This window comes from Apteryx rowi, unplaced genomic scaffold, assembly GCF_003343035.1.
Source record: "Apteryx rowi isolate R43461 unplaced genomic scaffold, aptRow1 scaffold_81, whole genome shotgun sequence".
In the NCBI taxonomy this organism is placed as follows: domain Eukaryota; kingdom Metazoa; phylum Chordata; class Aves; order Apterygiformes; family Apterygidae; genus Apteryx; species Apteryx rowi.
Window position 1 is genome coordinate 765,063 of NW_020451105.1, and position 25,367 is coordinate 790,429.

At 36.5% G+C, this 25,367-nt stretch overlaps 2 protein-coding genes across 10 annotated transcripts in view; both read left to right on the plus strand.

Annotated features, from left to right (window-relative positions):
* LOC112977260 (golgin subfamily B member 1-like) overlaps positions 1-987 on the plus strand; it is a 46,680-nt gene extending 45,693 nt beyond the window's left edge. For both annotated transcript variants that reach the window (XM_026089377.1, XM_026089376.1), the window contains exon 30: positions 358-987. In XM_026089377.1, the coding sequence (XP_025945162.1) occupies positions 358-516 (159 nt within the window). In that variant the 3' untranslated portion in view covers positions 517-987. The remainder of the gene's footprint in view (positions 1-357) is intronic.
* Positions 988-1,150: 163 nt separating this feature from the next.
* Positions 1,151-24,852, plus strand: LOC112977262 (actin, alpha skeletal muscle B-like). 8 transcript variants are annotated; one of them, XR_003257400.1, is made up of 9 exons: positions 1,151-7,153; positions 9,042-9,170; positions 13,518-13,628; positions 15,812-15,896; positions 17,143-17,304; positions 17,871-18,062; positions 19,489-19,670; positions 21,479-23,739; positions 23,827-23,865. XR_003257400.1 is itself a non-coding variant. In XM_026089384.1 (9 exons), the coding sequence occupies exons 2-9, from the start codon at positions 7,025-7,027 to the stop codon at positions 21,620-21,622; spliced, it is 1,134 nt and encodes a 377-aa protein (XP_025945169.1). In that variant the 5' UTR covers positions 1,151-6,836; positions 7,007-7,024; the 3' UTR covers positions 21,623-24,852. The 8 variants fall into 8 exon arrangements, 7 of the variants coding, with proteins under 7 accessions (XP_025945169.1, XP_025945170.1, XP_025945171.1 ...); XM_026089384.1 differs by having other exon boundaries at positions 1,151-6,836; positions 7,007-7,153; positions 21,479-24,852; XM_026089385.1 differs by having other exon boundaries at positions 1,151-5,202; positions 7,007-7,153; positions 21,479-24,852.
* The last annotated feature ends 515 nt before the right edge of the window (positions 24,853-25,367 follow it).

Genomic DNA, 25,367 nt, shown 5'->3' on the forward strand with positions numbered 1-25,367 from the left:
TTGGGTTGCCACGTAACACCTCATTTATGTTCATATTAAAATGTGAGTTACCATATTATATATTACACATGTGGATGTTAAGTAAAATGTGTATGAGTGTAATTATTCTTCTACATCTCTAGTAAGCATATATAATTACATAATACACAAATATTTTGTATCCTCTTTCCCCCCACTTCTATTAATGTTAATTTCTTTTTGCCTTTAAATCCTTTGTGCTAATGACCTGTGCTGTGGCATCCATTACTGCATCCCAGCTAGAAGGTTTATAGTGCCCCCAAAAATCTAGGTTACAGCGGAGCTTCTTCTTATCTGTCTTTCTGATTACTTATTTGATGTTTTTTGTTTCCTAACCAGATGAAAGGAGGAGCCCTTTCCTTCAGAAGATGGCTTCGAGGGCGAAGTCTTTACTGTTCTAAGCTGCTGACCTCCAGAGCAAAATCACGCTATTTATTCCTTACGTACCTAGTGACACTACATATTATTGTTTTATTGTGCCTCACTGGCATTCTCTAAATACACTGCATTTTCTGGGTAAATTATTTTCCTATAGGTGAATGGTGTGCCAATTCAAGATACTAGAGTTTTCACATGCTGCTGTTAAGCTATGCACTGGACACAGTTGTATATGTTCTTGTTATACTCTGTGGGTCTTGAGCTTCTTATAAGAAATTTGTGTATATCACAGTTGCTCCAAAGTTGACTTGAATTGCTCTTTAACAGTGGAATATTATATTTGCTAAGGAGAAAATATTCCCCTCTGTTTGCCCTATAAAGGAACTGCTGCATACAAGTTATTTAATATTGTCTGTGAGTACATAATGATTGATTACTACTGATTGGGTTGTAAATGGTATCTTTTCTATATAAAATTTATTTTAAGAGTTAAACTATAAATTTTAAAGGAATATTCAACTATTACTGTTTATTGGCTTCTTGATTATAACAAGAAGTTTTATAGAGTGCAATAAAGGAAGAACAACTGGATTTTTGATGGGGTTTCTTTTGACTGAAAATAAAAAGTTTAAGAAGTCAATGTTCTTCTGTGGCTGTATGAAGTGTAAGTTCTTCCAGTTTGTAATGCTGACAAGGTGCACAGATATGTATGTATATGTGATTGAGGGAAGCCAATGATCAAGCTTAAGTAAAGAAACAAAACTGAGATGACATGAAGAAACGTCTTAACTTCTTATATTCCTAAGCTGTTGTTTCAAACTGCACTTTCTACAACTTTTCTTATGGTTTTTATTTTATTTATAATAGCCATTTCTTGTTGTTTTGTTAGGTTTAGTTACTGCATATCTTTGGGGAAAACTGTTACACATCTGCTCAGTACATGAAATTTGAGCTTATAAAGATACAACTTGACGTATTGTACATACCTAGGCTTCAGGATACCTTTTTAATATAAATGAATACAGGGTACATTTTCAACTCAGAGGTCATAAGAAGCAGAAGATTTGCCTTCGGTTTCTGTAGACGCCTAACGGAACATTAGTTCTCTGAAACTGCACAACTATTTGCCTGATTCCAAAAATAGCTCACATGTGAATACTATGGTGACTGGCAGCTAGAATGATGTTTTTACACCCTGTACTTACTGAATAATCGATCGTCTTGTTCTTTAATCATGATTTCGCTCTTTACCTGTTATCTCTTATAAAGCAGGTCTATTCTCAACAAGGAAGAAACTTTTTTTCATGAAAATGTAAATTGGCTAATATTAGCTGGTACTTTATCTAGGATCTGAACAGTCTTTTAATGTAACATTCCACACAGTGGTGTTAATAACTAAGGATATATATATTTTTTTATATGCTCTCCTAATCTATCAAATCAGTTTTACTGTTCTCTTGACTACAGTCATCTCTCTGCTTTTTCACATTGTTGCACCAATAATGTTTTCTTACCACCTTTTTTGTTGTTTTGTTTTTTGCGAAATGTATTTATTAGCTATAGTATATTGTTCGTATCATATAAGATAAGTGAAATTACTTTTAAGTAGCACCTGAATTGAATGTTGGTGTATTGAGCCCCTTAAATAGTGACAAGTTGTGTTTTTAATATTTTGCTTAACAGAGTTCAGACTAAAGTTTCAGGGAAAGCCAGCAAATAAACTAGTAGAGGTCATATGTTGTGTTATAAATAAATACTTATCTGATTGGAAAGTCACAAAAAAGGAAGAGGAAAAAATACTGTGATTCATATAAAAAAGAGGTTAGTTGTTCAGATGATCAGTATAAAAAGAATAAAATGTAGTATTTTTGTATTTTCTCTAAAGCTCAAAGCCTTGCAAACACCTAAGGGAATGCTGGCCAATAAGTCCTATCTATTACAACTTAAAAGTTAATTAGCAATTCCTTTTCCAGCCTTTCTTTAATCTTGCACCTTACTGTGATGTTTTCATGTATGGAACTTCTTTGTTTACCTGGGATTACTGACATAGCTGTAACTAAAAAAATTAAACTAAAATCTCTATTCTTTTTTTTTCAGAATGGAATATCAAGCACTCCCTAAGCCGCCTCTTATCTTATTGAATGCTTACTCAACGTCTATGTTTCGGTGCAATGAAAGTTGTGTCATAATGAATAGTGCATGTAGCACCTCATGACAACGAAACTTAATTTAGTGTATAACTTCACTACACCCAGGATTCAGGGTCAGGCTCAGCCTTTTATATTATATAAGTCCTCATCTTTAACTTTTCTTGGTTCTTTGCTGTTACACTCCTTGCTGAAAACCAATATTCTTAAAATACTGTGTTTATTCAGAATTGTTTCACACGGTGTAGAACTTTCAAATTTATGGAACTGTACCTGTATTGGTTTTCTTCACTTAATTGTCATCAGAAATGCAATGTGAGGACTATATTTTTTGAGTATGGAAATGAAAGGAGTCTAGGTGTTTCACTGATGGACAAATGCAAAGTTGACTGAATGGACATTAATGAAGTGGATTATCTGCTTAAGGTCCAAGGTTTCTCATGTATGAGGTCTGCTGCACAATCATGACAGGTGGGAAAGAGGAATTGATTGGCCCTTGACATTTGCAAAGTTAATGTTTACCAAATCTTACCTGATGTTCTGCATCATTTGCTTTTGTCATGTGGAATGGGGAAATATTGCCAGCCTCTGTTACCACTGTAGATAAGTCCTGTAAGCTTGCTCCTTTTGATGGTTCTTTAGTATTTCTTAGTCTAGTAAAGGTCTGGATTGCTATATAAATCCAAAATATTCCTATATAATTGATGGCTTTCAGCTGTAAAATAGTTATTGCTCATCTCTTTTGAATGACTTATTGCTGATTCAGTCCCTGTTTTCAGCTATAGTGTCACCCAAGTATTAAGATAAGTCAGCTATTTTCAGTCCTTGTGCCACACAACCAAATAACATATACAGTTGAAATATGAGTACAGTATATGGTAAGAATTTTCTTTTTGTAATTAGTAACAGCTTATAGATGGCTGTTAACAGAATGATAATGAACTATTTTTAGCAGCAGAATGCTCTCCAGTGACAGCAATGGACCTACAAATCTTTCCAGTGTTACTCATCTAGCATGAGGGATTTTTGTCTTCAAGGGAGAAAAAAATCCTGTCATGAGGCATAGCAAGTTAGTGAGTGGGAAAGGATCCAGAGTTGTTAGAAATGCTGCCCTAATTTATCCAGGCGTTTATACTGTCACTGTGATAAGCACAAGCTGAAAAAAAGGTTTCCAAAAATGGCTTGACACATGTAGATATTCTGTGAACTCCGTTCCAGAAGCTGATATAAATGTAATAGAAGGTGAGATCATTTCATTTACAAAGAGGCTTTTACAAGTCACTGCCATTTCCTGGGTAAGTATTACCGTGAGATATTTTTTTTTGTTATAGCTCATTATTTTAATGCTTCATTCTACTCGGAACTTGGTCTGAGATCTCCTATGGATGTATACACTTTTTGCTCTTTCTAAATTGTGGGCTTGGGTGCTGCTTGCCTCAGCCATTGAAGTAAGTCCAAAGGGGCTCCTAAGATAAGGTGCTTCAGGTTTGTCCTTATTATCGCAGTGCAATGTTGCAGGGCTTTCTCATCACTCAAAAGATTAGTCGTGTACAATGGGACCCTTTTAATCTATCTGAAACCTTGAAGAACTGATGTATGTAAACTGAACAGCACGTTATGGGCAGCAACAACAGAAAAACGTAATGATGGAGCGCAAGGTGCACTTTAATTTATTCTGTCACATTTGGTTTTCTTGCAGCATTTTGTACCAGAAGACTGCATACATCATTTTTTGTAGAATGAATGCAGTCTTGAAAATGGATGTTCCTGTGAATTTCAGTGCTGCCTAGACTTGCCTAAATTTGTAGGGGGGAGGGAGGAATGGGTAACTTTTTGTGAGACAGACTTCTGCAAGACTTAGAGGTTTAAAGTTTCAAATTAGATACATCATTATATTAGAAATAGGTAATTCAGATATCAGTCTTGTGAATGGTAAAACTACCTAAACATAATAATAATTTGGTAAGCAGTAAATATCTGAAAAAAAGATGTCAAAATAACTGCTGTGTGAAAATGATTAAGCCTAAAAATTCAGCAACTTTAAAATATAACATGACTCAATCTAGGAAGAGTTTGGAGGTTTGGGTTTTTTTTTCTTTTTGAAGTAGCACTCTTAATCAGTTTTTTCACCTTATGATTGTGTAATAATAAGCAAACTGCTTTTTTTTTTTTTTTTTAACTTGAACAAATTTGGTTGCTGTTATTGGTTCGTTTCAGTGGCTTCTCTGGAAACTAACCAATATTAAAGGAAAGTGTAAACGGGGCCACTCCCAGCACTCAGATGTGTAACTTGTAAAGATAACTGAGTTTTCCTTGTGAATTTTGTTTCCTTCAGTATGGCTATGACCATAGTTTTGCATACAAAGATATATATAAAATATTATTTGTGCATAGATATGAATAGGGACATTATTTCTTAGCATGGAGGATTAAATGTCTTTGTTCTGCTCAGTTTTCTTTAGAACCAAGGAACGATGTTGAGCCATCAGAGCTTTGTGGGAGAGATGGAATTTCTCTGCTTTTAAATTTTAACATCTTATCTGATATAATTCTTGCATTTATTTGTTTATTTATTTATAAGAACTGAATTTCTTTCAGTTAAGATTTACGCTGAGGTAGTCAGAAGCTGGATACAACTCTGCAATGTTGGATACTGCTGGTAAATGACTTAACTGCATTCTACCAGCCTTTTCCTTAGGGTTTTAGAAGGAAATAATGAACAACATATGGAAATGTTGAATGAATGTTCAGAAATACTTGCTATTAGCACTAATAGTTAAACATTCCTAAATTAAACGTGTTAACAATTTTAGGTGATTGATTCTTATGAGAAAACAAATCTTCCAGTTACAGGCAGATCAACAAGAATTAAAATTATTATTCTTATTTTTAAATATTTCAATGTCATATTTTTGACTTATGCTTCCATTTCATGTAAAAGTGTGTTGATCAATTGTGTCATGGTCTTGCTTCATAAAGCACACGGGAAAGGACTGAACACTGGGGCAAGGTATACAATAACCGCTCAGTTGTCTGTTAGCAGAAAATCTTATTTCTAAATCTTTGCAGACTTCAGCATTACTGCCAGGATCCTCTGAAAAGCATGAGGAAAAAATCAGACTCCCCAAATGGGGTGGCATGAGTTGGTTAGAAGAAAGACCTCACGGCTGTCTGCCACTGCTAGTGGCCTGCCCCTGTACATTGCACTCAGGCGGAAGGGTCATGCCATCAGGAGCCTGATTCTTTTTTACATTGTTAGGGATAGAGCGGTCCTAAAACCGCTCCTTAGGTCCTAAAACTGCTCCTTAGGTCCTAAAACCCTTCCTTACTGAGTGAAGTTGCCAGGGAAGGAAGAAGAAAATGTTTCCCTCTTCTTGACCACCTAAAGAGGTGATCATACAGTCCTAAAAATAAGCAAGGAATCTGAAACAGGAGTCGTAGTGAAATTCAGGCTCTCCCTCCGAGGGAGTTTTGCCACCAATTTCAGTGAGTTTAGGACTTGGTCTGATGTGTTGGCCAACTGCTGAAGTTAAGTTGGTTTTGGTTAGTTGTGCCAGCCATGTCTTGTTCTATTTCCCAGAATAGCCACTTTGATAAGGTATTTACCATTTACAAATATGGAATGGATTCTGTAGTGAGCACTTAACAGAGAAGCTGTCATTTAAAAACACATAACAAACACTTCCCTGAAACTTTTTTTGTGGACTATTTTTAGTTGTTTGTTTAAGATTGATGACATTCAAATTGAAAATGCCATTAGGGAACAAATGTAGTATTTAAAGGAATGAATATTCAATAATTCTTATTTACTATTTAATGCCAAAAGACCTCCTCAACAATGAAACAAATCCCTCTCCCAAAACAGCTTTCCAGGTAATTTGTTTGGCTGTACTTCAGTTGACTGCAGCAAAACTTGAGGAGGATTTAGGGGAAGGGTAGTTGTGGGAGCTTTTTTATTTATTTCCATTATAAATTTTTAGTGTTCTGCAGTACTAGCATTTTAACTGGTAGATGCATATAATTAAATTACTTTTAGCATATCATTAATTTACTTTTAACAAAATATCTAGAAGACAATTCAGCCTTGGAAAAGATGGGGTTTCACCTCCTGAAGTCCAGGTGGAGGTGAATGCATACCCTTTAGCTGAATTTGTCCCATGGTAACAAAGCCAATTAACATAGGGTATCACAGGCCTCCTTGAGGCTGCATCAGAAGAGACTTCCCTTTTGGGAATGAAGGCTGAATGTCCTGATTAATTTGCTTCAGTAAGACCTGTTCAAGTTGAGATTTATGTGAGTACTTAACATGCTTTGCAAAATTTGGGCTGTAGCATACGCTTTCCTGTTTAGGCTTATTATTCCCCCCCCCCCCAATTTTTTTTAGTAGTTTGCTGTCTAAATGATGGAGAGTCCTGTTCCCTTCCATCTGCTCCTCCCACCTCTCTCACATTCCTGTTTTGCAGCCGAAGTTGTGAGGCACTATGTGTGATGACGATGAAACCACTGCCCTTGTTTGTGATAATGGTTCTGGGCTTTGCAAAGCTGGGTTTGCAGGAGATGATGCCCCAAGGGCTGTATTTCCATCCATCGTTGGACGTCCTCGACATCAGGTCAGCTGGTACCAAAGTGATAGTGCTGTCTGTTTTTATTTTTGGTACTTAGTTATGGCAGTGATAAAGCATCAGTGCTGTCCTCATCCAGGCAAAACTCTCACCAATCCTTGTAGGAATCCAGCTTGTGAAGAACTGGAGGACTGAGCTGCATGTCTTTAATACTCAGAGGTAAACTGCTCAATCCATTAGAAAGGGTGTTCTTCAGCTGTGAGGTGTTGACTACAGAAGAACATGAGCCTGTTTTGCTGGTATGAAGATGTGTTATGGGAAAAAAACTTACTGAAAAAATAGTTAAATAAAGAGCAGTTTGGGTTGGGATAGTCACTGGCTTTTTCAAAAATATAATAGTACATATATGCAGCTTTCTAATATTGCATGATCCTCCGTTGTAAATACTGGTCAATAACAGAAAATCCTGATCCCACAATGGTGTCTCAGCATCGTGCAAATCACGTTGATTAGAAAGGGGTTTTGTTACTGTTTTGTTTGTGCCTAGTTGTAAAAATCTTTGAACATTTGCACTTTGGATTCCAGATTCTTTGGCTTGTTGTCCTTCTAATAGCTTTTATTTGTTAGAAAACCCTGAATACAAAGGAAAAATAAGATTGGCAGAGCATTGTTAACATGAGACAACAAATGAATAATTGTGATAAGCTCCTTTTATTGTGCCAGTAGGCAACAGCAGGGCCCATTAAATTTCCCAAAAAAGGTCTCTAACACATCACTTTATCAGCTCAGGACTGGAAAGAATAAATGTGGCTTTTCTTGAACTGGAAAAGGGTCTTACTGCTTGATTGCTTCTAATAGTTCCTTTATAAATATAAGATGCAGATTTTCATTTTTATTTTATTTATATCTAAGATTTTAATTTTCTGGGCTGTAAAAATTCTTCCCTCAAGTTCCCTGTGTTCTTTTGAGAAGATAAATAGGCCTGGCTTGACAGGCACAGAATACTAAGCATTTTATAGAATGTATTTTGAACACCTCTATGAGTTATTAAACTTAAATGTCAGTTCTTGAAAACATGTCCATTCTTTAACCTCTAAAATTGTGCACTGGCTTTTATTAATGATTAGGGCTGGCATGTAATTTTACACAGTTGAACAGCTCAGTGGCTGTATTATGGAATGAATGGAATTAAAATATATCCATGGGAAAATTAAATATTTCTATGCCAGTTGCTGAATAATATTGTGCCTAATATGTTGGTAATATTATTTGGGGCAATCATGATAGATTCGCTAATGCAAACAAGATAAATTTAATAAAACTATTTTTAAATAAACTAGTTTTCTTCTAAAAAAAAAAAATGCCTCTTTTCCACCTAAATTAATGAGTCTGGAGTGCTCTTTTGCAAAATATATTTTTTCCAAAAACAAGTGTTTTTCACTTTGCCTGTGTTCTAGGCAGGTCTTCCAGCAAGGGGGAGATCTCACTGTTCAAAGGCAGTAATGGAACTGCCTAGGCACATTTGTAGCCAAGCGCGTAAAGTAAGTTTGGGGAGCAAAGAAGAGTTTATATCTTTTTTTCAGCTATAAATCCTTTGCTTTATTTCTTTGTACAGTGACAAAGGGCTCACCTTTTGTGGAGAAACTATGAATTAACCGATGCCTGCCTTGATTGGGCTCCCACAGGGGCGTTAGTTGCACCCAGTGTGAGGTAACTTGCTTCATTTTAGAAGCTGCCTTGCTCTTCCTAGCATGTATATAGGGGGAGTTAGTTCAGAGTAGGTGGTTATCAGGAAATTCACATTTTAGTTTGGTGTACATTTTTGGCTTTGTGGAAGTATGTTCTGGAATGGCAGTAACAATAGCAGATACAATATTTCATGTGAAGTATTAACCTAAAAAATGTAGAGCTAATATTAGACCACTGTACTTTGCAGGGTGTTATGGTTGGAATGGGTCAAAAAGACAGCTATGTAGGGGACGAAGCGCAAAGTAAAAGAGGGATCTTAACACTGAAGTATCCCATTGAGCATGGAATCATCACTAACTGGGATGACATGGAAAAGGTAGGTGTTTATTTTTAATGTAATTTTGTTGAAGCATCATCTTAGATAAGACATACAATTTGCTATTAACCTTCCTGCAAACCAAAGGAGAAATCCTTGAAGAGTTTGTAATTTCAGAATAGGTACAGTATGCTATTACAGAAGTCCAGGTGTTGATCAGGTCTTGGCATTCTACAGTTGTTATTTTTTCAGAAAGTATATAAATATGCTTATTACTTATCAGACTTGGCAGTCTGTTATAAAAATATGGTAATAATTCATGCTTTATACATATTGTATTCAGTCTTGAAGTTCCAGCTGAGGCTGAACAATGATAAGTGGCTAAAGTTAAAAACGCAGGTTGAGATTCATCTGAGTTGAACTGGAAAAATATTAAAGATATGTTACTTAGGTCAGGAACAAAAACCATGAGGATGAGGGATGATTTTTGCCTCCTTACTTCTTGCCTACACAAACGAGGTCATAGGTGATGCCCACATCTTGTGCTTATATATGACATTCTCTCAGTGTCAATTAAAGACGAAAAGACAGAGTTTGGCTTGCTATCGCTATACTGATTCTCTGAGAGTCTGGAATAGGATTTTTCCCTGAAGCATGTTTTTCCATTGCCAGTTCCAGTTATCGTTTAATGTCCTGATGGTGACAAGGCTTATTTATTCCCCATCAAGCACAATTTTCTGGTATTCTGCCAGTATAATGACCTCTTTGTGAAATGTCCATTTAAGGATGTCTCAGATCAGGCACAGGCAATGACGTGTCTCCTAACAGACACTGGAGAGAGAAAAGTCCTAAGGGCACTATAACACTACGAAATATCTCTGATGTCCTACATTTCCTGATCTTTGGAGCAAGCATCTGAGTCTGTATGTGGAAATATTGTATGTCGTCTTTAGAGACAAATTTGCAATTCAGTCCTTTGTCATCTCCAGGTGGAAGGGTAGGGGGAGAATACTTCACAAGCAAATACTTCTAGTATTGACGTCTATTTCTGTGGAAAATACCACTGAAAGGAAGACACAGGGCCTGTGTTGTTTTGTGTTCATGCTTGCTGAGATGAAGTGTATAGAGCTATAATACATATATCTAAAAATCACGTAAATTAGTTACTATGTCATGTTCATGAACCCAAATTGATTATTGCTGAGTGTCCCAGGTGAACAGACTAAAATTAATACAGAAGCAATGGGAGTTCCTCAGTTTTGCTTGGAAGTAAATTGCCCACCTACTCCTCCAGATGGAAGCATAGCATTTGCATTTCATTATTTCACTGCTTCCTGGGAGGCCACCTAGGTCTATTCTGCAGAGTTAGTCTACCACATACTTCCCATTACATTGCTCTTCCTGATAATTATGCTGCTGTCTGCATTCAGCAAGAACGTGTAATTTCTTAACAGAACAAAAAAGGGTTGAGGGGAGGAAGCAGTAGAGCACTATTTTCTGTTCTTCCCTCAGTGATTGATCTCCGCATCTAAATATTGTACCAAACATAATACATAACCGTATGTCTCTTTCTGGGTCATGCTCGATGCTAGAGCAGACTATCCAAAATCTAGTCAGGAAAGGGAATTGGAGAGGTTAAAAAAGTGGTGTGTACTTTTTTGTATTGAGATGGCCTAATGGCTAGACTGATTGTTTTCAAGTGTGGGGTCTCTGAGGGTGTCCACAGGTAGAGATTTCAGGCAGTGCTGTAATTCAATAATAATTGTCAGATATTATATGGGTTCTTATAAGTTGCTCTTTTTGTCAGTCTGGCACTGAAATGGGTGAAAGAACTACTTGTGAAAATGGGTCTCTAGGCCAAACTTACTTTATTCTGACATTTAGCTTGCAAAATGCAGTAGTTGGCAAAGATGCCCCAAAATTGAATTGTGCTTAGACTCCTTGCTGAGGCTAGGAGGAGAATGGGGCAGTGAAAGCAGCTTTTAAGTAAATAAGCAATGAGTAAGAAATAGGAACTAAAAGGGAGCAGTGTGAGAGAAAGACAGTAGAAAAGAGGCAAGAGTAGAACAACTTCGCTAACTTTTGCAATTTTGTCGCAAATATAGAAAAAATGTTTTTTCTTATGAGCTTCCCTGATTCATTCAGTCACATGATTACATGAAAATCTCAACTTCCATTGAAGTTCTATAAAACACACACACTCACTCACTCACTCTTCTAGCTGAGGGAAGTTCTGAAATTCAGTTCCTAAAGTTTTGAAGCTAAGGGAAAATCTTTTATGTATGTATATGTATTTTTCCATGATTTTTAAATCAGTTTCATGATTTTGACCTGAACCACGAATTTCTTTTAAAGGCTTGGAAATAACAGTACTAAAAATTCCACGATATAGAAGAAACGAGTTACTGGGCATTGTGCCAAAAATGGGACAAAAACATAATAGTGCAGTGCCCAACCATCTACACATTACAAAAGAGGGGGTCACCAAAAGATGAGACTTGTGAATAAGTATGAGTGTGTGTGTGCATGTGTGTGAGAGCAAGCAAGCATGCTGCAGGATGCATAGACGTTCTTGTGAATCATAAGCAGAATGTGTAGGCAATGAAACGAAGGTTTCTTCTTCTCATGTGCTTCAGTTCACAATATTCAAATTTGGACTGCTCTGTTTTCCAGTGGATAATAGTGCAGGGCACTGTACAGCACTGTTAATTTGTTCACAGCAATTGACCTGATAATGTATGGGAGGGAAAGCATTAGAACGGAGCATTTGCTGGCTCTGATGACTACATAAATGTTTAAAGCAAGTGTTGGAATAATCCTTCCTCAGTAATTTCTCTGTGGTATTGTACCTGCTGCTTAAATTTAATTCTTATGACCTATAAAAAACAACACTGAACTTTTTCTTTTTTTTTTTTTTGTGGAATATAAATTATCATCAGATCTAATAGTCTGTACAGTGCCTAATCCTGCCTGATATTGAGAAACACCTGCAAAATGATAATGGTTTTGGCAGGGTCCTGCTTTACTAGTACTAGATTGTTCCTCACTGTAGAACTCTTCAGTAATTTCTAATTATGTGAGCAGAAAGGTTTCCTTCTCTCCTTTAGTCACTCCTTTCCTGTCTGAAATTGTGATCTTTTTCTTCTCCTTATATCTAACATACATTTTCCTTTTTTTAAATTTTGCATTACTACTTACTGTTTTACTGAACTTATCCCTGCCTTTTGTTCTAAATCTTCAAATGGCAGATGACTTCCATCCCAAATCCCAGTTCTGGAAACATCTGATTTTTAGGGGATTGAGAGGGATTTGCTTTTTTAGGGCCAATAATTTTCTTGATGAATGATTCCAGCTCTGGATGGCTGTAGACTTTGGAGACTGTGGGCTTCAGTTTAGATAAGATCTGTTTTTCACTTAAGTTCATTTTGGAGTATAATAATGTCTCAAGGATATTTATTTAATAAGTTACCCATTAAAATATCCTGATGTTTTGTGCTCAGAAGTAAGTTCCTTGGTTCAGACAATGCCGGAATTAAAAATAGAAGGAAAGAAAGGAAGGAAGGAAATGTAAGTAAGAATTAAACAAGTAGGCAAGGAGTCTTCTAGCTGACATCAAGAAAAAAATCCCTTCAGTCCCTCATAGCCGTAGCCCTCAGGCAGCGAGGGCCTCCCTGTGTCAGAAGAACAATGAAAGCCAGACATGTTTGATGCAGGTAGCACCTTCCACCATGAAAAATACTATAGTACTCTATAGACTGTGACTAATATGTTTAGTTAGTTTATAATGAGTGAGAGTTTGATTCAAGATTTAATGAAGGAAATGTCTGAGGCAAGGGCCTTTCACTTCTGTGGAAATTATTAGATATATAAAGATCATCTTAGCAGAGGCTTACAACTTACATTCATGGGGAAACTCAGTCTCCAAGCAGCTTGCAGGGAGAAATCTTTCCAGATCTAACAGTTTGGTTCCTGGCTCAGCTTCTGTGTCAGAACACGGGGTTTGAGTGATAACAAGTGTCCCCACTGGGAGAGGATGATACATAATCTGTTTAGGGAATCCTCATTGGAAGGACTCCATTGTGTAGGTTATATTCTATTATTACATTCAATAATAACCCAATGTTTTTTTTCCTAAAATAGAGCAGAACTTGGCTGGTTCACTCTTCCATGCTTTTTCTCTATTTTAATGTGTTTATATGTAACTACTACTGTGTTTAATGTGTTTACACACACACGTTTATATGCTATATGAAATTTTATATATATTATATACAATGATAAAATTATATAAAATTTACTGAAACTGTATCTGGAAAGCTTTCTGAAGCTGAAAAGCTTTCTATGTAGTTCTGTTATGCGGACAGATTCTTTTCCAGAACATTTTTCTAAACTGACCTTTCATTTTAGATTTGGCATCATTCTTTCTATAATGAACTTCGTGTTGCACCAGAAGAACACCCTATACTGCTGACCGAGGCTCCCTTGAATCCTAAGGCCAACCGTGAAAAAATGACTCAGGTAATTGTCTGTTACCATGTGGCAATGTTTTGCTGCAGATCACTTCTGCATAGAAGTATCCAAAATATCGATAGTCCTGGATATTCAACTTTCTTCTTAATCTGCGAGATAATCTCTTAAAGTTAGTATCGAGGTGCACTGGTTATGAGAGAGCTGATATTTCTGCTGCTCAGTTCCCTGGTTGGCCATAAAATGTTTAGTGTTTGTCTCTTAAAAGCTTTAAGTAAGTTCAGAAGAGTGCGTGTGTCTTCTCAATTCACTGTGTGGGGAAAGTGGCTGAATCACACTTGTGCGAGTTTAGATCAATGACGCCTTTTCTGTGCCTGCCTCTGGCTACAGAGGATGCTCATCTGTAATGGCCCAGCTCCTCAGCTCATGCTGTAGAAACTCCTGCTTTCTAGCCTGAAGGCTGTAGCTTCAAACACTTTTGCATCCAACAGAATGCCAGCTATCATGTCAAGAGTGGGTTTTTCTGAAGATATGAATAAAGGCATTTTTAAAGGCCATCACATACATTTTTGTAGAGCTCCAAACTGAAGCATCTCCTTGGGAATCGGGGGAAAAGTGCTTAAAAAAATGGAGTCTTTCTGCTCACTTGGGAAAATGAATTGGTCTAAAAGCATTCAGTCTTAAATGATGCTTTGTTAAACATTTCTGCCTGTGACATGCTCAGTCTCTGGTTTAACAAATTAATATCAGAACCAAAAGTAGACCTCAGAGGTTTGTATTATTATATTAGAGCAACTTTCTGTTCAAAAGTTCATATTGCAAATTTAACTGGTGATGTAGTGACCAGTAAATGTGATTTAAATACAGATAAAGTTTTAAAATCACCTGGGAAAATTGAATGTGGCTCTGCACTTCCCTTTGTGCACACTTTTGGCATATATCTAATAGGAAGATTATACATCAGGTTAGCAACAGTGTAAATAAACTAATTAAGTAGTGAGGTTCATGGCACATATTACTGGGAAATAATACAACTGGGAAATGATAAACAGCAACAAAAATTAAGAAAAGTCTACTTTGTAACAACCAGGAAGTGTGGTTTATGCAGTAGACATGTCTGTGACTGTTTCTTTGTCTTTATGCTGTAATGATAAATCCTGATTTCAAGATTTTTTAAAAAGGCTTATTTTTTATCACTTATTACGTTAACTATGAAATATCAATAATGAATGTATTCTTTAATTGAAAGCGTACAAAAACATACATCATTGGTAAAGATATCTGCTTATGAAATCCCAAGTCCAAGTTTAACTCACTGACTTCTATCACTCTGCTTGTAGACTTTTGAAAGGTGAAGTGGTGAGATGTTGTCGTAGCAGTTCCACCAGTGATGGGGTAACACTGTCTAGAGAGTAGATGGCATTTATTTAGGAAAGGATAGGGCACACATTGCTCTCCAGAGCGTGTTAATTCATTGCATGCCCTTAATGGTTTTACTTAGCAGAGCTCCAGTGGAAGTGCAGTTGGAAACGAATGTTATTCCAGCTGCTCAAATGAAATTACAGTAGACTGATGCAGAAGATAAGTACTGGGGCTTTTTAGAGTAGAAAAGACAATATAAAACATGTTAAGATTGCCATAAAGAGAAAAAATTAAGCTATTGCATTTGGTGGGGACAAAATGAGTTCTAATGGGTTTAAACTACAACAAGTGAGGTTTTAGGTAGAAACTAAGACCACCCCTCTAGGGGTACGGATAGTGTATCACTAGAATTGTTTGCTGGAGGAACCTGGAAATACTCCAGAAGTGAAATTTTTGAGACAGAACAAAAACTTTCAGGAGTGGCTGATTCTTCCTTGAGATAGGAATAGATTAGGTTGTTCCTCATGGTTTCCAGCTGTATATTCAATAAATCTTTAATATTTCAAACTGCTGCATTGCTGTAATCCTGCCATCAAGGTAGAAAAGTTATCTCAAGGAGAGGTGTCATCTTCAATTAATATTATCAATAAAAACCTGACCTAGTGGTCTGAGGTTAATGGAAAGACACCCACTGAGTTAAGTGATTTTTATTAAATCCTAAAGAAAACAGTGCACTGTTCACAAAAGAACCACTGGTCAGGAGTGGACTCAGGAGTAGTAACTGTATGGCAGTATTCATTAAAAAAAGAATTATCATCTCTTCAGATACTCTTAACTGTAGATCCTAAAGATACCCAAACTCTTAATTACAGATTATGTTTGAAACATTCAATGTGCCAGCCATGTATGTAGCAATTCAGGCAGTGCTGTCCCTGTATGCATCTGGAAGAACTACTGGTGAGTCTTTCTGGAAATTGTATTGTTCACATGTCTGTCTTGTGTGTGTGCGTACGCATACATGAATGTATGTTGATTAGGGTACAGCAGCTATGTGTTCAGAAGAACTGATCACTCTGGAAACTGAGTGCTTCCCACTATGCTGCACAAGTACCTCTTGGCTATTTGCAGCTTCAGAGCAGTTATGAGTTATGAGTTTTATGTCTTTCTGCTCCAAAAGCTCAGGTCACTACTACTTACCTATATGAACATTTCTGTTGTGAATATAAAGTGTGTGTGTGTGTGTGTGTGTGTGCTGTTGAAAGATGATGCAGTTTAATACTGCCCTTAATTGCCCAGCATACAAAGAAACTGTATCTTAACTGATTGTTTCAAGCCCACAGTTCCTTCTTACTCACTTCAGACCTATCTTTATTGTTGAGCTCCATTCCCAATCAGTGAAAAATACCCTTTTGTAGTTAAATGAAAATATTTAGTTTAAACGTTGAATTTCAGTTGCCTAACTTGATGTTGGCTGTTAAGTGATCATTAGAATTAGCATGGAGATCTTTTCTCATTGCCATTTAGAATCTGATCAAGCGTTAAGACCATAAATTACTTCCTAGCAACCCTTGGGTCTTGATATACTTTGAAAAAAAATTAAAATACCATCTATCTTTGCAGCCTGATGCCACAATCTAATTTTGTATAAAGAGATCGCTGGCTTACAGGAATTAAGATCTGTCATAAATTGTTTTATGTTTAAAATTCAACTATTTGTATGCATTTTTGATATCAGAAATTTTTATTCATTTTCAGTGGAAAACATATACTTCACTTCCTATCCAAGTATATAAATAGCATTGCTCTGCACTGATAAACCATTGTTATATTTTCCCTAATGGGGTGGTTTATTTTAATGGTACACAGATTTTTATATACAATTTTTATATTATGTCTATAAAATGCAAGGGGTCTTCTGAAATGAAATACTATGTATACGTGTAGGATCATTATTGTTAACATCTGTTCAGCAAGAACAATACAATCAAATTGCTGAATGTTTCATGTTTTCTTTCCCCAAAAGCAATTGCCACTTAGTTTATGCTAACAATTTCATCTCGCGTAAACAGATCTCTAATTATAAAAATGACAGAAGGAATTGTCTTGCGAGCATCTTTATTTGTTTGCATGTTTCAATTTAGAATACAGAGAATATAGAGGTTCTCTATCAGTGGAAAATAATCAGCTTTTTTTTTTTTTACAGGAATAGTTTTGGATTCTGGGGATGGTGTCACACACAATGTGCCTATCTATGAGGGTTATGCCTTGCCTCATGCCATTATGAGACTGGATCTTGCGGGCAGAGACCTGACTGACTATCTCATGAAAATCCTTACGGAGAGAGGCTACTCTTTTGTCACCACTGGTAATAAGTTGTGTTTTGTATGCACCTTGCATGCATTTTTTCTGTTAGTTGTGCTGTTACGCTGGAAACGCGTACCTGGTAAGATGTAGCAAAATCCTTGTCAGTAGATAGGCCAGAGAAAAGCAGTTCATGTTAGCTAGTGGGATTCTCCTGACTAAGGCTTTCAGAAGATACGTTGTGCATCAAGGATGAGGATGCTACCTTATCAGGAAATCTTGCATCATCAAGAAATTTAACTGATGGTTGCCTTTGATCATACCTATTTCACATACAAAGGAGCAAAGTTAGTGGTTAGTAATGAATGAACCTATCAAGATTTGATAAAGGTTTTGTGACGTAAACGTGACAATCTCCACAGTATTCTGTAGTACAGTAGTATGTATTTTATTTGCAGCTGAGAGAAATTTCGTAATGGAAATAGAAAGTATTCTAGTTGAGACAACAGAGAGGTCAGTGTCAGAATCTAACAGACCATATGGCCTTCGTGCACATGCAGAAATGTGTATGAAAAAGTTTGTGTATCCTAGCTATCATACTATATGTTGATAAAACTTGTCTGTCTGCAGCGGAACGGGAGATTGTGAGAGACATAAAGGAGAAGCTGTGTTACGTGGCTTTGGATTTTGAAAATGAAATGGCAACTGCTGCTTCCTCTTCCTCTCTTGAAAAGAGCTATGAGCTTCCTGATGGACAAGTCATCACCATTGGAAATGAACGATTCCGATGCCCAGAAACTCTCTTCCAGCCATCCTTTATAGGTGGGACAGGACTTTTCTTTCTAAGGGCTTGACAGGATGTGAAAAGAATACTTTTTTAAAATATAAAGGAAGCCTTCAGCTGTACGGACTGAGAGATTTATTCTCAAATGTCCTTAGAAACATGCAGCTTCTATTGACTTAATCAGATTAGTTCTTTAGAAGCTATGAACACCACTGCTGCTGCTGGACAAAGATGCCTGTCAGTTTAGAAATAGCAAAATTCTAAGACAGTTTCAGCTTTTATAAATGCAATAGGGCTTTTAAGGTAATGTTTAGAGTACTGTCAGAAGATCATGCTTTTTGTATTGACTGGCTGATTTATAGCTGCACAGTGCTGCTTATGTTGGTTGTGTATCTAGACACTGCTTCTGTATATCAATTTATTATATTAATCTGTAACTTAACTAAACATACAAAATGAAATCCTGTATTATTTTCCAGCAGTTTTATCTGTAATGTCAAAATTCCCATCTTATTCAGTGAATGACTGACATTTTATGGGCAACTTATGCTGCCCTCAAACATTTCCTACTTCCTGCTGAAATGGCACCCACGAGGACTGAGCAAAATGGCTACAGGCAGTTTGGTGCTATTTCCATTAAACTAGATGGCAGAGCCAGCTCTGTTTGTATGTAGAAATCAAACTATTCCAGCATTAATATAGCTCCAAGTTTTGTATCTGAACATCAGCAGGAGTGAGATTTACAGAAATTCTCCTTAATAGATGAAGGAATTTGACTACCAGATGTGTATCAGGAATCAGGGTTGAGGCTAAACAATAGTCAGTATCAGAAACATGGCTCTAGAAACCAGGATTTTCTGGATCACATCTTGGATCACATCTTTGTCAAAATGAGTGTGTTAAGTTAAATTATAGTAGTTAAAGTTCAAATTGTACTTCCAGTACTATATCTTTTCTGGTCCTCTTCTTTAGCAAAAAATGCTAACATAAGTTATCTTTATTGTACTGGTATTTTAGTTAAACTGACATCTCAAAATCAAAGTAGCCCACTGGAATGTCAAGTGGGCTTCTATTTCTAGCTGACAGCATGATATAAGGTTGTAAGAATGACAAATAATTGCAAGAAAATCTCATTTCTTTTTTACCTGATGAAGTAAAAAACTCAGTATGAAAACATAGTGGGGATCTTTCTTCTTCTCAAGTATATTTTGCTTGTATAATTATTAATCTTGTCCTATGCTAAGATGAAGAAGAAGGTAAGGAGTATGTCCTGTCTGTTTCTCCTTCCTCTCCCAAGTATCATATAGCTTTTTTCCTGGAGTTTTATTAAGGGAGAGAGGTGAGAAAACAAGCTTGGACTAATGAGTCTTCCTGTCATTTTAACAATAATAAAAAGAAGGGGATGTAGAGAAGTAGGTTCCTCACTATTTAGAAACAACATGTTGAAAACTTGTTTCCACACAGGGATGGAATCTGCAGGTGTCCATGAAACCACTTATAACAGCATCATGAAATGTGATATTGACATCCGTAAAGATCTTTATGCTAATAATGTACTCTCTGGAGGAACCACAATGTATCCTGGTATTGGTGACCGAATGCAGAAAGAGATTACAGCGTTGGCTCCAAGTACTATGAAGATTAAGGTAATACTTATATTAACACCTGCACGTACCCTTCTTTTGTTGGAAAGTTAGATCTTATAAACAAATCTAAAAATGTCCATAAGGGAACATCCAGAACTTGCATCAAGAAGTCCTGAAGTTAGCAGAGCTAGGCCTTAGACAAGTTGCTTAATACCTCTTTTTCTCCTACTAGCCAAAGCTGACTGAAAGTGTCATTTGAGAGTTACTGGAGTAAAGAGGGTTGCTGAAAGAATGGGAGTTGATGAGGTCATTTAAAGGAAATTCGAAACAACAGTTAAGGAGAAGAGTCCTGTAGAATTCCAATGAGATAGGGATATGAGGGAGAAAAGGACTGAGACTGAAGGAACAGCAAAGAGGTTGGGGAAAAAAGTAGAGAGGATAGAGCTGTAAATACCAAAGGGGGCATGAGTAATTTCAGAAGTTACTGGGACTTCAGTGCTTAGCTATAAAGTCATTAGTGGAAAAGGTGAAAGAAGTTTCAGTGGAGTAAATTGTATATGCAGTTACAGGAGAACTCTTTTTTACTAATAAATTCAAAACCCCAGCAGCATGCATGGTTTACACCTTGTTAGCTATTTGAAAGGACCCTTTCAGCTTGGACACAAGACAATGTATAGCTGAGAGTGCTCTTGTGCGCTAGTTTAGAAACAGTCTCTCTGTATGCTATTGTTTTCCAACTGCACAATTGCTTTGCTTCATTAATGGATAGAAGTTATGGTAAATGGAGAAAAGGACAGGATTCAGTGGTCCTTTATTGTCATCTTTGTTTGTGTAATGACACAGACCAGTGCAGATATAGCAGAGTGGAGTACAGAATTGTGATTTCAGCTATTGGCCTCAGAGTTTATTATTATGGGTATATTTGTAGTCTCTTTTCACTGGTGCTTGAACATTTTGGAATGACAAAATATGGAGGATATTGAACAATGTTAACATGATTTAGTTTCCAACATTATATATGATTGTCTCATCTGTACTTAGCTGCATACGTACTGGTGTTAAATGGCTCTGTAATCCTAATGTAAAATTGCCTGCATTTTGGACCTGTCAGGTAGGGGTCCATACTGCAGGACTAAGTCAGGTCTGCCCTGACTGACTTGGAGGAAGGATTTGTCTGTGGACACTGCAGTGAAATTGTCATTTGTGGCAGTGTTACTGTTTCATGTTATTTTACTACCCAAAGTGAAATCTAAGTGAAATCCAGAGCCTCTTTTTTATCAGGCAACAGACTGCCTTCTGAACAGACATGACACCAAGTGACAGGAATGGAAACAGGAACACACAGAAGCAGTGATATGTCCAGTGTAACTTAACAAGTCAGTGGCTAAGCTGGGAATAGGCTGCAGATCTTCTAGCCCTGCATCTAGTGCTTAGCTTACTAGGACATTGCATCTCAACTTTTTCTTTACTTAAAGAACTATTTGATCCTTTAAAAAAAAAATCTCCAGACCATTTTGTTCAGTGTTGCCCCACTAGTCTTTATTTGTGACCAAATTAAGTTAACCTTTTAAAGTTTTATTTTTCTTTCTTAAATATTTAGTTTTGGTACCCGTTTTATGGGTCATCTTCATATATCTCATGGGCTGCCATTATTTGTCTGCTTTTAGTAACACAGCAGCTCTGTTGACTTGAGGTAAGACAGAAAATATGGCTGCCTTTTTACCTTTTAGGTGCTTTAATTCAGCTTTAATGCAGTGGTTTTGCACTGGTGTAATGAGAGGACTTTCACCTAGTTATTTCATCCAAAGAGATGTTACTGTGTTATCTATTTGTCATTTTGTTTACAACAGATTGCACTTCTCTTCTAGATGATTGCACCGCCAGAACGTAAATACTCTGTCTGGATTGGGGGTTCAATATTGGCTTCTCTATCCACCTTTCAGCAAATGTGGATCAGTAAAGATGAATATGAGGAAGCGGGTCCCTCTATTGTCCATCGCAAGTGCTTTTGAATGCTTCCATCATGTATTGTCAGTGCTAAGTGTGCTGTTTCTCTGCACATCGCCTGCCCTCATTCATCTCTGAGGGAACTACATGGTTTTACTATCTTCCACCTGTTATAAAATGCACTACATGGGTGTCATGCTAATTAGTATGTTACTTCTAATTTTTAATGCTAACATGAGACTAACATTTCTGGGGGGGTTCCAAGATCAATAACAGTAGTTATACATTTGTGTAGCACTCTCTTCTTCAGCCCCACTGCCCTCACCCCCTACTCATCAAGTATTGTACTGCCATTCAGGAGTTAGCACACAATACTGCTGTATGTTAGTCTCTGCTAATTGATGGCAAATCTGAAGCATGCACATAATAGGCAGTTCTTTCAAGCCCAAACACAATGCAAGATCTAGGTACCATGTGTTTATTTTATGCAGTTAAGTGGTACACAGGATTTTACTAAGGGGATGGGTACCAATATGCATGTGTTCTTTCAGTACAACTTGTGTGGATTTCTTTCCCTTGTATCCTGTAATTGTTTGGCAGGAGACCTCTGTCTTCCTCTGACCACCACTCCCCATCAGTTGAAGAGTTTCAACAAGCTGCAGTACTTTTTTGTGCTTACACGTAACAGGTTAATTTACTTGTTGCGTTATTGTTCTTCTTCATGATCTCCCTTCTTTCCTAAGCAGTTAAATGATGTTTCATTTACTTGCTTTTGTGATATCTGTGCTATGCTAAGCTAATGATTACTGAGTAAATCATCTTTTAAATATGTTATCAAAATACTCTGGGTTTAATGGATCAATAAAAGTGTAATTATCCATGTAAGGCTGATGTGGCTTACATTAATTTCATACTGACTATACTATCTGTTAAACATAGAAATTAGTCATTATTGTTTTAATTTTATTATGAAAACTATTTCATTCTCTTTGAGCATTCTAGATAAGCAATTTTTAAATGAAAACAGAATTGTTTCACAATTTCTGTAAAATTTCTATCTGCTTGTATGGGAAATTTTCGTAATGTTCTGTATGAGGGTGTGAGCCAGTTGTAAAGGTCATATTTTAGTGTTTCAAATATCAGGCAAGTTCATTCTATAAGATTCTGCACTCCAAGATTCTGCATGCCTTCAATTCTGAGTTGATGGTGATGTAAGGCTTGATGTATGTTTCATGATTTAAATCAAATCTGTCAAACCTGTGAAGTGGCAGATAAGGTATATGCTTTTATATAAATGAATATGTGAGGCTTAAGGATGTAGTGACTATCCCAAAATACCCTGATGTGCTCATCTGAGAACGGAATGAAATCCAGGATTGTTGAATCCTAGACAACTGTGCCGTTAACTGGACAATGTGTGCATGCATTCTCCCTCCCTCCTTCTCTCCCTCCCCTCATCTTTCTCTCATTACTGTGTTTTGTATTGATGCCTCCTAAATCTGCCATACACGGCCTTGAAATGACTTGCCAGAAAAGATACCCTTTTCCAAAGATGGGGAAAAGATATTACTTGGATTTACAGACTCCTGTTTCTCATAGCATGGGTTAAACTGGGAGGAAAAGTGTATTTTTATTGGCTTTCACAGAAGTAAGTTTTTCTTTTCAGTTTTTTTTTGGTTTAGAACACTTAGTTAAAGGCCACAGCATTCCAAAAGCATTGAAGAATCCAAGGCTGTTGCAAATAGTTTCTGTTTTCCTTAGAGACAGCATAATGGACAGTGTCCAAGTGCTGCTGTTAAGGGCAATAAATGATCAGCTTATCTCAAATCAACTGATGTTATTGTGAGCAGTATCCCATCTGTTCTTTAGCTAACACTCTGACGCTACCAGCTTGTTCCCCTGTTAACCTAGGATAGAATATTTGATTGATGTGTGATCTGCTATCTTTGTGTTAGTCTTGTGTGGAGGGCTGTACAAATGAGCAAGGCTTCAAAGATGAAGGCATACGTATTCCTGTGTGGAAAACAGATAAATGCAAAATTCCAGAAAGATTTTTGCCTTCATTCCAGAATCGCGTTGTGGACTTGGAATTCTCATTTCTTCATCCAAACACTGAACAAGTGTGCCTTCATTTAAGAATTGCGTTACCAACCTGCAACTCAAATGTGCTCGCATTCCTCAGGTAGAATAAGGTTCATAACTCAACTGCTGTTCTGTGAAGGTATTATTAACTGACTCAGCTATCACTTAATAGGTTTTTCTTCCACAGATGAATGAAATGCATGTATAGCTTCGCATCAGTTTTGTATCACAGGTAAGAACTTCCACTGCCTTTTGAAAATGGACCTTAAGGATGTTTTAAAGAACTTTATCAATTCTGACTACTGCTAATTCCAACTGTGGATAATCTCATTTCCTTATCCAAATGGTCTCTTAATGGTAAGAGCGGAAAGGCCATTAAGGGACTGATTCTTCAAAGGCCTAATGTTATCTAGCACAGTAAGAGGAAGAGAGCAGTAAGCAAGAGAGATTGATCTTAACTTCATTCCCACTTTTGAGTGGCAGTCAGTTCAAACTGCCAGTATCCACATGTTCTCAAGCAAATGTAAATCACTGCAAATTTCTCAGCCTCTCAATTAATTTCACTTTAGGTGTTTTAGCTTGGTCTAAGCTTATGTGATTGCTTGCTGCTAAAGTTGCTGATAAATTGGCTACATGTAGGACTGTCAACTGGCCTTATTACCTGTCTAAGCAACATACCTATGTTTTAATCTCAACTTCATGTAGGTGTGATGTTCAACAGCATAGTCTTATGCTCTTGGATCTCTGGAATTCAGTTACTTTTATAGTTCCCTATAATATCAAAGCAAAATTCCTTCTAGTTTGCTAATAACCAATTTGTCCTGGCTTCAATATTAAAAATTAAGGATCTTTAAATATTTTATTTTTTTAATGTATCCTTGCAGTATGTACTCACAGCTCATAAATCAGTGCTCCAGGAGCTACTAGATTAGCCAGTTTGATCACCTGTTTTGGAAGGGACACATGCTGAGAGTTCCAAACCAACAATGCGGTCAAAGAACTGGATTATTGTGGTATTAACACAATATATGTTTTTTTAAAAGTATCAAATTATATTACTTTCTTTTGCATTATTTGACATGTGTGGAAAGAAAAAGAATGGAGTGTACTACATGATTTCACAACAATAATTTTTTTAAATAGTTTTTTAAAAATGTCTGATGAAATGAAACATCAATAACAAAGTCAAAGGTGTTTCTAAGTAAAAAATGTAGGCCAAATTTTTGATTTTGTAAATACATGTTATTGATTTAAATACAATAGAAATATTTCCATTTATATTTCTTAATATTCCTGCAGAAGCAATTTTTTATTCATTTCCTTACAGTAGTTGTAAGCTAACTTTATTACTAGTCTAAATTAGAATCTGAAGGTGAAATTCACTTAAAGTTTATTAGAAATTAATTGAAATGCTGATTTTTGTTTTATTTTTTTTAATTATCCAACTAATGTAAAAGAGAAAATAAATGGCTTAAGTGGGGAAATGCAAAGTCAGTGTTAAATTCTAACTGTAGGAAGTGAACTGGCTTGTTATATTCTCCCAAAATAAAAATGTTGTTGTAGTTTGCTGCACTCAAAATAAGTCACTCCAAATAGATGTGGACATTTTCATCTGAACATGAGGAAAAACTTTTTCACTGTGAGGATGACAGAGCACTGGAACAGGTTGCCCAGAGAGGTTGTGGAGTCTCCTTCTCTGGAGATATTCAAAACCCACCTGGACGCAAT

What these genes read in the sequence shown, in the direction of transcription:
- LOC112977262 (XM_026089384.1), top strand. Translation starts at nt 7,025, where the DNA reads ATGTGTGATGACGATGAAACCACTGCCCTTGTTTGTGATAATGGTTCT. An exon ending in TTGGACGTCCTCGACATCAG is followed by an intron (nt 7,154 to 9,041) that starts GTCAGCTGGTAC and finishes TGTACTTTGCAG; the next exon opens with GGTGTTATGGTTGGAATGGG. An exon ending in CTTCCAGCCATCCTTTATAG is followed by an intron (nt 18,063 to 19,488) that starts GTGGGACAGGAC and finishes GTTTCCACACAG; the next exon opens with GGATGGAATCTGCAGGTGTC.